This window comes from Microtus oregoni, unplaced genomic scaffold, assembly GCF_018167655.1.
Source record: "Microtus oregoni isolate MIOR12 unplaced genomic scaffold, Mior012 000007F_ref0000211, whole genome shotgun sequence".
Lineage (NCBI taxonomy): Eukaryota > Metazoa > Chordata > Mammalia > Rodentia > Cricetidae > Microtus > Microtus oregoni.
The window spans coordinates 46,395,648-46,408,059 of record NW_024543066.1 but is presented as its reverse complement, the minus strand read 5'-3'; the positions used below and the strand labels follow the sequence as shown (position 1 = coordinate 46,408,059).

At 44.4% G+C, this 12,412-nt stretch overlaps 1 protein-coding gene across 1 annotated transcript in view; it reads right to left on the bottom strand.

Moving 5' to 3' along the window:
- Window positions 1-12,412, bottom strand: part of Kif6 (kinesin family member 6) — a 309,520-nt gene that overhangs the window by 235,738 nt on the left and 61,370 nt on the right. Inside the window, exons 4-5 of the mRNA XM_041656411.1 lie at window positions 8,740-8,887; window positions 3,490-3,599 (exon numbers count right to left, since the gene is read on the bottom strand). Coding sequence (XP_041512345.1) covers window positions 3,490-3,599; window positions 8,740-8,887 — 258 coding nt within the window. The remainder of the gene's footprint in view (window positions 1-3,489; window positions 3,600-8,739; window positions 8,888-12,412) is intronic.

The window sequence follows — 12,412 nt, the reverse complement described above, 5'->3', positions numbered from 1 at the left end:
TGGCCCCTCTCTAAGCTGTACTGATAATTTGAAAATAACAATGATAGCTTATACAGAGTTTTGATGAATAAAAATAAATACAATGATATGTTTCACAACCAGAGTCTGTGAATCTCACCTAAGGAGCTGTATGGATTGTAGCTCAAGTTAACGGCTAACAACTGAGTCCCAGTAGCCCAACTAGTTTAAATTGTTTCGACCTTAATGTCGGGAAATGTGTTAGTTCACAGATCTCGGAGTGCATCACAACTGAAATAAAGCTTTGAAAATAAACAAAGTTAGACTAAGATGTTTTTGTTAAATAACTTTAAGGTAAAAAACCCAAGAAGACAATCTAAAGTCTTAGAAACTCCCATAGTTGAATGTGGAGTTGAATAAGGTCAGGGAACAAGAACAAAGCAGCCCAATTATTACTGGCTGACGTTCTCTCCTTGCTAGGTTTGGTCGATGACTAAATGTGATAATTAATTTCTTATACCCATTTCTGCCCTCAATCTCCTAATATTAAAAAAACTATTAATAAGTGGGCATGCATCCTAAAGATTTTTTTCATATATAAAAGTTTAGACTTGTGATTCCTTTAAGATTCCTTATAAGATCACCTTTCAAGATAAGTAATAAAGTAATTGGCCCTTTCTTTGTAACTGCAAAATGCAGCCTGCCAGTAAAAGACCTGATAAGAACCCCTTCTTGCCACATGGTTAATCTATAACGAGTTGCTTGGGTATAAATGTACGTGGGTTTTTGGGATAATTTGTCTTTCACCTGTAATACATAAAATGTTTAATCATGTGAGGGAAATGAAAAACATGTTTTTACCTACAATCATTCACTTGAGAAATGGAACCATTTTGACTCTTATACTGCTTGGAAGATTCTGCTGGGGTATAAAACGGCAGAACATCTTGAGAGGAGAGAGAGAGAATAAAGAAGGAAACCACCAAGAGAGTTTGTGAGTGCCTTCTTCCCTACCCCCCCCCCCAGATTCCTATTAAAGCCCTGTGCTTCTGGAGGCTGGTCCCCCAGACAGTGGTAATTTTTTAACCTTCCCCTAAGTTATAAAATAAGTCATGAGAGTGAGTCCCAGAGGATCCCAAACAATGCAGGTTAGCGCCATCACTCTTAGTTACCCAGCAGAACCTGACAGTAAGGCTGTTGCTGCAGACATTACACACTCTGGTCAGAGGGCTTGGAGACATCACACTGATACTGCTCAGGAAGTTTTAGCCCTGCTGGCTGGCTTTCATAGTTCTGAGAGGTGCTATGTAGGCTGCCAGGGAGCAAGTTATCAACAGTCCCCCCTCACTGGAGCTGAGGACTGAACCCAAGGCCTTGCGCTTGCTATTCAAGCACTTTACCACTGAGCTAAATCCCTAACCCCATCAACAGTCTTCTCCAGTTGTGAACCTTGTTAACTTTAGTAATGACTGATTTGGCAAGATAACCTCATGGGTATGATAGTGGCATGAATGTTATGTGAGTAACCAATGGCTTTCTAATTGGACTTGAGGCCCATTGTAAACCTGGCCAAAACCCCAGGGCTAAAGGAGTTCATAGGCCCCATAGGGACACCCCAGGGCTAAAGGAGTTTATAGGCCCCATAGGGACACCCCAGGGCTAAAGGAGTTTATAGGCCCCACAGGGACTATATGAACCAATTACCATTATGGACATGGTATCAAGCAGCCTTCTAAATATATGAAGACAATTTTTGTTTGTTTGTTTATCAAGACAGTTTCTCTGTGTAGCCCTGGCTGCTCTAAAACTTGCTCTGTAGACCAGGCTGTTCTCAAACACACCTGCCTCTGCCTCCCAAGCGCTGAGATTAAAGGTGTGTGCCACCATGCCCCGCTACTGAAAACACCTTAACAAGATTCGATCTGCAGGTATGTAGGTCAGCCTGAAGACCATAAAACAAATAGCTGATCAGAACAAAAATGAGCCTCAAACCAGAAACCTGACATTCAAGCCCTTCCTCGAACTGTCCCAGTGGCTTCTGGGAGTTCTTTCAGATAATGTTTGTTGTAGTGCTTCCGGGCTGCTAGGACAGAAAACACACCGCGCTAACTGTAAGCAACGGAAATAGTTCTCATAGCTGTAGAGGCTCCAAGGCCCAAATCAAGGAGTCAGCCCAGACCTCTTCAGATTATAAATTACCAACTTCTCTTGGGGTCCTCTGCATTATAGACTGTACAAGCTAGCACCGATGGGCCTTTTTAAAGCACATAACTGTGTTGAGCAGGGCTGCAGCTTAGTGGCCTACACACATCAGAGGCCCCATCTCCTAACACATCACCCACCACTAATAGCACAGCCTTTCTACCCATGCCCCTTGCCTCACGCTCCCATTCCTATCCCCACTAAGAAACTTTACCCTTTGAAGAGTAAACTTTACTCTCCTAAATATATAAATAATGTTCGGTTTCCTGATTCCATCTTGGGAATTATGTAAACATAGGAAAGGCGATATGTGAAATACCTCAACTAATACCAATGAAAGAATATATAGATTATGATTTATTTTTTATTTATTCTAAATTTTTTGCTGATTTAATAACTTGCTTTTTGAATTCAATAGTCAATTGGTTATCTTTTTCACAGAGAATTCATGCATATTTCTATATCATTTTAGAGTATTTTATAAGAATAACAAAGATATATATTGGGAGATGGAGAGATGGCTAAGCAACTAACAGCACATACTGCTTTCCAGAGGGCCTGAGTTCGTTTCCCAGCACCAACGCCAGGCAGCTCAGAACCACCTGTAGCTCCAGCCCCAGCAGACTGGACACTCTCTTCTGGCTTCCACTGGTATCTGCACTCATGTGTGTGTGTCGTGCACACATGCACGCACGCACACACATAATTTAAAAAATAATCTTTAAAACATTTTTTTCTTGGCTGTAGGCAACTTCCAATACATAAAATCACCTGGAAATAAGCACATGAACAATTACTAATTACTACATCTAACTCAGGCAGGTTCCAAACAAACAGCAAGACTGTGTGATCCTGGCAGGGGGCTGTCCTCTGTCAAAGGTCTGAAAGCTACATTTCAGGGAAAACAAGGAACGCTGATCTCATCAAAAGGTTGTGAATGTTGGTGCTAATGACAGCAGAGAAGACTCTGGGGACCTTCTGATAGTACTCATCAGACTGTCCTACTGCATAAACTGAGCACTGTTTGTGGAGGAAGGGAGCATTTAAAGAAGTGTGTGGCTTTGTATGGGGGGAGTGCTGCCCCCCAGTCTTGAGATGCCCACTGAGAGCAGCCACTGCACTCTCGTGCCGACTCCCACGGAGACTCCCCCAAGAAATGAGTTTCAAGTAATCTTAGTTCCCATCGCTCCTGCTCATTACGGAAAGATGCTGCCCTCCAATATTTGCTAATTATAATCGAGACCAGAAACCCAGCAAATTTCAAAGGAAACAATGGAAAGCAACATCTGAAAACCATTTCCTGCTGGCCTTTGTCATCCTGCTACTCACGGCAGATCTTCCAGTTTGGAGGCCTCGTGTCTCGGATCCAGCAGGTCGTAGCCACACTCATTGTAGATTTCCAAGTAAGAAATGTGTGTTGTGTAGATCTTGCTGCTGTCCTGTTGGAGGAGAAGGGAAAGACATTATTTAATGACTAAAAAAACTGTTGGGCTGGAGAGAGACGTGCCATCTGTCCCTGGGCTTCCTTACAACACCCTCCTTTGCCTTTCCATTTTGTAGGGTTTACATTTGCAGTTTGTGACACTTTTGAGTTACTGTGGCCATCTTCATAAAGTGTTTGGGGCTTTTTTGGTATATCCAATATTCATGATTCCAAGTAATTTCAGTCTATCAGTTTTTATTGGTTCTACATTATACATAAAATATCAATATACACTTGCAGTGAGCCAAGTTGGCTATAGAAATGAATAATACATTGTATTTTATTTTCCAGATCCCCAAAAAGGTTACTAATAAAAAACAAACAACCTTACATTCTGTGAACAGTCTATTCATACAAGAGCAGAGGTTATTACTTTGGTTCAAAGACCAGGAGCCAAAGTTTCCGTTCATGATCATACTATGATGTGGGATTCCCCTCTGAATGCTATGAATACCATTGGTTAATAAAGAAACTGTCTTGAGCCTGCACAGGGAATAGAGGGGGGACGGGACTAAACTGAATTCTGGGAGGAAGAAGGTGGAGCCTTTACCAGCAACTTTACCTGGTAAGCCACAGCCAGGTGGCAATACACAGATTACTAAAAATGGGTAAATTAAAATGTATGAGCTAGTCAATAAGAAGTTAGAGCTAATAGGCCAAGCAGTGTTTTAAATAATATAGTCTGTGTAATTATTTTGGGTCTGAGCTGCTGAATGGCCTCCTTAAACAAAACGTAATTTCCTTTCCTTTCCTACTACTCAGAATTTTATATTCTTCTTTAAAAGACTTATTATTCTCTCTCTCTCTCTCTCTCTCTCTCTCTCTCTCTCTCTCTCTCTGTGTGTGTGTGTGTGTGTGTGCGCGTGCGCGCGCATGCACACGTGTGCATGAGTTCAGGTACCCACAAAGGCCAGAAGAGGGCATCAGATTTCCTGAGCTGGAGTCACCCAGTGTGGGTTCTGGAAATGAAGCATGGCTCCATGCTGACAACAAGCTATAAAATACTCCTGTTCTTGCAAAACTGACATACAAGAAGGATGTCTACATGTCAAGTCGTACCAAAAGTACCTGGGAACCAATGAACTACGTGGCTGTTGCTATTGTTCCTGCTGTTGATAAATGTTTTCAAGTATTATGTCTGGAAGCCTGCAAATGGAGAATTAAGTATGATGGGTTTCCAGAGAAGAGTCACTGGAGAAGGAAAACCTTCCCGAACATGGATGGCACCTTCCCAGGGGCAGGGGTCCTCAACTGAGAGGAAAAGGTTGAGCACTAGCATTCGTCCCTCTGCCTTCCGACTGTGCACACAACGTGACCAGTCAGGACATGTTCCCACAACCACGCCCTCCCCACACAGAGTACTTATATCCTCAAATACTGAGGCAAAATACACCCCACTTTAAGCTGTTTTTGTTGGTATTTTGTTACTTCCCTGGTCAAAGTAGCTAAAATAATACAAGAATATAAAAGGAATGGACATGAGAAAAGAAGAGTGAACTTGAGCCACCATCTGTAATGGGACACTCTCTTCTTTAGAACTAGGAAAAATAATCGGGGAAATGGCCAGCCCATCATCCCGGTGGTAAGGACAACGCCTCGGCTCCTCCAGGGTTCTTGCTTCTGCAGTTTTTCTGGCACACACACTCCAATCTCACTGAGTGATGTGACAAGCTACCTTTCTTAGTCCTTTTCAGCATCTAGGTTGTCAGACTGTAATGTAACACACGTGTTTCCTGCAGACAGGCATTTCTTCTGACCCAAACAATGGTGAACCTCACGATGCTCCAGTGTGAGGAGAAGGAGTCCTGAAACAGATGGAATACTCCCAGTCCAGCGGAAATGCGGGCTCACTCCAGGCTTTCACAACACAGACTGCACTGGGCACTTAGTTTGTCTTGAAGGACTTGGCTTTGGTCTCACGCTGAGCTCTCTGATCTAGGACAACTCGAAGAGCCTCTGGCTCCAGTCTATGTTTTCTAGTCTCCACTGTGGCCACAGTTCATGCAACACTTTAAGTTTCCCGGCTTGTTATTAGTACAATCCACTATGATTACAATGAACATGTGTGGCCCATGGCAGAAACCGGTCCATTTCAGTTTCCCTGGCTGTCAGTTGGTCGGGTGGGCTTTCTCCAAGTCCAGGGAATTACTTGGGATGATTCAGAACTGAACAAGGTTTAGAGTGACATCAATGACAAGGCTATCTCCCAACAACCCTGACGATGGTCAGTGCCTGGAGAGCTAAGACTTCTCGAGGTGCTCTTGGGTTACCATGGAGATCTTAGAAGAGACAAATGTGCTTTTCATTAGGAGAAGATTGGTTTATTCTATTCAGCCTAGCCAGGGAAACTGGCTTCATTGAGTCCGAGAGCTTCAGAAGGTTTTCTAAAACTAGCCAGTTATCTTTAGGCCAATGGACATATATGAATATTGATGAATATGGTAGCAATCGCTAAGTGTTTGCATGTACAGACATTAATGGTATGGTAATAATGATCATGAACTAAGCATTCTCAGTGTGCCAAGAAGTTTAAAGAGTTGTTTTTTTATTATTTTAAATTACGTTTGTCTCTGTGGGTGCATGCATGAGACTGAAAAAGGGCGTTGATTCCCTGGAGCTGGAGTTTTAGGCAGCTGAGAGCTGCCTTTATGGGTGCTCAGAACAAAGCTCGAGCTCTCTGCACGAGCAGAGCACACTCTTCACTGCTGCACCATCCTCCAGCCCAAGAGCTTAAAACACCATGTTTGCCACCCACAGGAGTTCCATGCCACTGAGACATAAAGCCACATGCCATCAGGGCACACAGTTCTTCTAGGATGACAGCTTTCCTCATTGGTCCATGGCAACGAAAACCATTGGAGATCATAGTCCTGTTTGTGAAATGTGTGAACAAGGCAAAACAGGTAGAGTCAGGGCTACACGGTGTGAACTCGCTTCTCAGCCCTTCCTCCTTCGCTTTCTCCAGCTCACACAGTTGGCATTCTGGGGCCAGTGAGAGAAGAGCTGAACTAATGGATAATTGCTGTTTTACGGATGGCAATTAGAATTATGCAGCTCTCAGCAATTTCTTCTAGTCTTTGCAACTCAAAATGCAAATAACATTCAGCAGGGAGTTCCAGAATGACTGCCGCAGCAAGCCAGTTAGACGTTTATACAGAGTCCAAGGACTCGCTGGAGCTGGGAGGGAGGCGGAGAGCTTCCAGAACAGTTCAGCCCTTGCTCTCAGAAAATGGAAAGCAGAAACCCACAGAAGTTAAGTGACTCATCACAGGAAATGGATTCAAACACAGCCAATGAAACAAAGCCAATCTCAACTACAGGGAAGCAGTTTGGCTTCCAGAGTTGCGGGCTGGCTATTGTAAAAAGCGGACCCAGAGAAAAGTATCTCAATGGAGGCTCACTTTTTCCAACTCTAAGAGGGGAATCAAGATGCACAGTTTGCTAGTTACAATATATGTTATATTAAAAAGCCCCACATGGAGAGATGGCTCAGTGCCTTAGATCACTTTTTGCACTTTCAGAAGACCTGGGTTCAATTCTCAGCACCCAAATGGTTTCTCACACCAACCTTACTCTAGTTCCTGGGAATCTAACATACTCTTCTGCCTTCTGTGGGCATCAGGCATATGCATAATACACAGACACACATGGGCAAAACATTCATAAGGAGGTAACATATACAGGAGAGAGAGGGAATGCCTCGAGAATATGATTATGTTCACTGCAGTAGGGTTTGTATTCTGACAAATTCCTCCAGCTTCTATTATTACCATGGCAAACTGACAATCATGCCGTCTGATTGGTTTGGTATTTTAGGGGACAGAAAAAGATTTGTCTTAGTAAAAGGGTTTCCAACTGCAGAGTCTAAGATACTAGCTGGTAAAAGATGTGATCTGAGTGGGGAAATGGCTCCGTGGATGAAGTGCTGGCTGTGGCAGCAGCAGATCCGAGTTCAGATCCCCAGAATCCATGTGAAAAACTGGATATGGTGGTGAATGGCAGTAACCCTAATGCCGGGCTGGGGGAGAAAACACCCCAGAGCTCACTGATGAGCCAGTCAAATTAGTGAGACCTTAGCTCAAAAAACAGAAACAGAACAGTATCAGTGGAGAACAATAGAAGGTCTCAAACATCAACTTCTGCACCACTCCCATACATACATGCTCACACGCATGCACGTTCACATACATGCAAATTCACACACGTGTACGATACCACACATGCACACTCACACATATACATGCATGCATAAATGCACGCTCATACATGTGCATGCTCACACACATGCACATTCACACAAATGCATGCTCACACACATGCACACTCCCATACATACACAGTCCCACACATGCATATTCCCACACATGCATGCTCACACACATGCACGCTCCGATACATGCACACTCCCACAATGCACATTCACACAATGCACTTACACTCATGCACGCACCCACACATGCATGCTCACACACATGCACACTCATACATATGCATGTTCACATACATGCATGCTCACACATGCAAGTTCACACACATACACGGTCACACACATGCATGCTCCCACAATGCACACTCCCACAATACACATTCACACAATGCACTTACACGTATGTACGCACCCACACATGCATGCTCACACACATACACAGTCACACACATGCATGCTCTGACACATGCACACTCCCACAATACACACTCACACAATACACATTCACACAATGCACTTACACGCATGCACGCACCCACACATGCATGCTCACACACATGCACACTCCCACACATGCATATTCACACACATGTACATGCACACTCACACACCCAGCCCCACTGCATCCATTACACCAGCTCCTACTCCACCAAAAGCTCTCTCTAAGTCTGTGGGCATCTTGAATGGAGCCCCAGCCCTTGATGAAGTCCCAGCCCTGGTATGAGAAGCACCTTCTATATTTCCACTCCTCCAGCAAAGTCCAAACCTCCTTGAATGTAGACGCTGGTGCTATTCCACAATAGCATATTTCCAGTGGGCACAGTGTAAAAAAGAGATGGTGCATTTCTGCTGAATAGATCAAATAAAATGGGAACTCTTTCTTCTTTACCTTTTGCAACTGCTCAAAAATATAAGACAGAGTTCTTGGGATGATGCCTCGGTCACTGTAGCGCTCAGCCCCACCTGTGATGGTGAAGGTCTTGCCACTGCCTGTCTGCCCATATGCAAAGATGGTACCATTGTAGCCTGCCAAGACACTGCAAGAAGAAATGACAGAGTTATAATAGCTAAATGGTAACCCACACTGGCACTAGGTGCCTCATAGTTGAAAAGCAGCCTTAGGGTTAGCACTGAAATTATAAAGTATTTGCAAAATCTATGACACCCCAGCTACAGTTGTGTGTGTGTGTGTGTCCTAAGGTGCCTGTGGAGGTGTGTATATAGAGGCCAAATGTTGACACTATGCATCTTCCTAAATAACTTCTCCACCATATTTTTTGAGACAGCCTCTCTCATTGAAATCAGGAGTCCCAGGGAGCCCCAGAGAGTCCCAGGGATTTCCAGGGAGCCCCAGGGAAGCCTCCTGTCTTTACCCGCCTATCTCTTGGATTAGAGCTCATGCTGCCAGGCTCTGCTTTTATGTGGATGCTGGAGACCAAACTCAGTTTGTCATGTTCGGGTGTCAGTTTATGATAGTTTTTATCCAGGAACTTTAGGGTGTTGACGCCTTTCTCTCAGGAGGGACATGCCACTCATACGTAGTTCAGCGTCATCATGATGTTTCTGGGTTTTATCACTGAGTGAATCGAGAAAGATCATCTCAGGGAAACAGTTCTGATTTGGCAAGGTGTCTGGCTGCCCCTCCATGTAACTCTCTGGTACATCCTAACATCAGTAGCTACCCTACATTTCTAAGTACACCCTTTGACAATGGTGTTCTTGAACCGCATTTCCTTATGTAGCACCTCAATAGAAAACCCTCAGGATCCCCCCACACCAGGATGACTTTTTTTTTTTTTTGGTGGAAGACATTGGCCCATGTGTGCTATTCAGCCCAGTCGAGCATCCTATGATTTGATGGGGGTCTTAGGAAGCCTTCGAATTACCATCTGTAATATAGGCCTTTGAAGTGGGCTCTGTATGTGGGCTTTGAAGAGTGGCCTCTTATCTAGGCCACATGCAACACGAAACTCTTGAAGTTTTGCTGTTTTTCTTGCTACAAGTGGCTCCTTGATCCCCTACATGTTTCCATCAAACCAGCTTCCATAAAGTCAGCTGATGGGGCCCACGTTCCAAGTGGGTTTTAAGTGGACTGCTCTCTGAACCCACGTTTCGCCATTTGCATGGGGAATCCTGCTCCATTCGGCTTCTGAGACTCCTTCAACAGTTCACTCTCGATCTCCCTCTGCTTTTGTGACATGTTCAATGACCTGACCTCATAGTGTCCTGAGATAACACAGGTGTTGACCAGACCTTATTCTGAAGAGATCAGTTAGCCCTTAGCATCTCGTGTAGCTAGAAACCTCACATATGATGTGTGCAGCAACAGACTGATGTGAGCTCTGCTCTGTATAGAGGTTCTGGCATTACTTACAAACCTGAAGGACTTACTACAGGGAGTGCGGAAACAAAACTGCTGTGCACCAAGGCTCTGTTTTCGGGAAGGTGAATCATGTTTCCCCCTGTGTCTTCACAGAAACTGTACACTGTTGACACCCCAGCTTGTAAGAGGCTGTGATGCCCACGATGCATGGAGTTGGATTGTTACTGAATCTTTTCCATCAGTGGAATTTGTCACCAAGGAGACAGAAGTGTCTCATTATAATATCATTTGTATGTAGAATATCTCTTGCCACAAATGTGCTGAGTAAATGCAGTCTACAATTTTAAGTATCAGACCTTAAACACTGTACCAATTCTTTGACAGAAAGAATTGCTAAGATACATGAGGCATTATCAGTTGCAAAAAGCAAAGAATATGAACACAAATCAGCATTTCCATTTGAACATAGACACAGCCTATGGAAAGTGATGCCTGCGGGTGACCTGCGCATCCTCACTGACCATCCATCTGATTTCCTTATATCAAAATCTTACCTCACACTGCTAGCCATCTGTCTGTCCGCTCTAACATGTGTTTTCCTTATCTGCTATGGGATAGAAAACCAGACACCACAGTTTCACAGAACCCAGCTACTCTCTCCAGCTCCCATAGTGGCGTATCACACTGCACCAGTGAAAACTTACACAAAGGAGCAATGGTGAAATCAACCCATTTCCTTCATCTAGAAATTCCTTATCCCAAATTAATCTGGTGCTCATTGTGTCCCAGGCATTTCCACATGCTGTTCTAGCCTCATCTGCCCTAAGAGAAAACCCAAATTTAAAATAAAAATAGAAAGGAGATCATACAACAACCTGTAAGCTCCACTCCTCCACAGGAACACAGACAACATGGCAAAAGATGTCAAGATCTCTTCCTCATGATCCTGAAAAGCATCTCAGGTAATACTTAAAAAAAAAAAATGAAACAAAAAACTCAGTAGAAACCTTGAGTTTCATGGTGCTTCAACTTCAGAATTCCTAGCTTTTGCCCCAGTTTCAAGGAAACCTTTAAAAATAGTATGCCTGGAGGAAGGAGAGCCTTACACCCTGGAAGGCTCTGCTAATACCTGGAGGAAGGAGAGCCTTACACCCTGGGGGGCTCAGCTAATGCCGAAGCAGCAGTGTGGCTCTGGAGACCCTCGCAAGCCTCCCCAGCCAGCTCCTTCCTCGATTCCCAGCAAAGCTCTACTGAGAGAGGATAATACGTCTCTTTTGACTCAAAGACCTCACCGTGAACGGACCTGGTTACAGGTAAATATGTAACATCCAAGTCTCCCAGTGAGCTAAGCATGGAGGGAGCAAAAGCTTACAAAGTTGGTTGACAATGACAGCAAAATACTTTGAAAAGACCCTTGACACTTCCGGGATACTAGAAGACCATACCCAAGGCATATGTCTACTGAGAAAGGACTTGGGAAGAGTTTTTTTTTTTTATCTCCCCTTGATTGGCCTCGAGTCTCTGCACAAGAAGTGAGTGACAGAAAAAGAGAAACACAAAGTTCTTGATGTTGAAGGTGTGTCTCTACACAGAGGCAGAAATGCCCCTGTGGCAACTGGGAAAGATACGTCTAAGCCATTTAAGGACCACTTTACCCACAGAGTGACCTCGGTGTTAACTGGGCAGAGGCCACACGTGCTAGTTACTTTTCTATCTCTGTGATTAAAACACAGAACACTGACCAAGAAAGAAAGAGTTTGTTTGGTCTACAAGTTTCTGAGGAGTCAGAGTCCATGGTGGCGAAAGTCACAGCAGCAGACAGGGGGACCATGGAAGGAGGCCAAGGGCTCATATCCTCAACTGCTAGTAAGAAGCAGAGAGCAAACAAAGAGTATGGTGAGGCCTCAGCACACACCTCCGTCAGCAAGACCACCCTCTGATGTCCCCACAAAACACCAGCAAGTGCAAGCCAGGGGCAGAGCCCATTTAAGCCACCACAGCACGGGGATGAGACAGTTAAGGGAGGTGGTTCTAGCAGCAAAAGCACTTTCTGTGGCAGATGTGAGGACCCGAGCCTGAATTCCCAGCACTCCTAGAGAAGGCCAGTGTGTTGTTTGTGTACCTGTAGCCCCAGCACTGGGGAGGAAAGTCTGGATCTGACTGGCCACCAGCCTAGCTCTAGGTTCACTGAGACATTCTGTGCCTTGAAGGACTAATACAGGGAATCACTGATGGAACA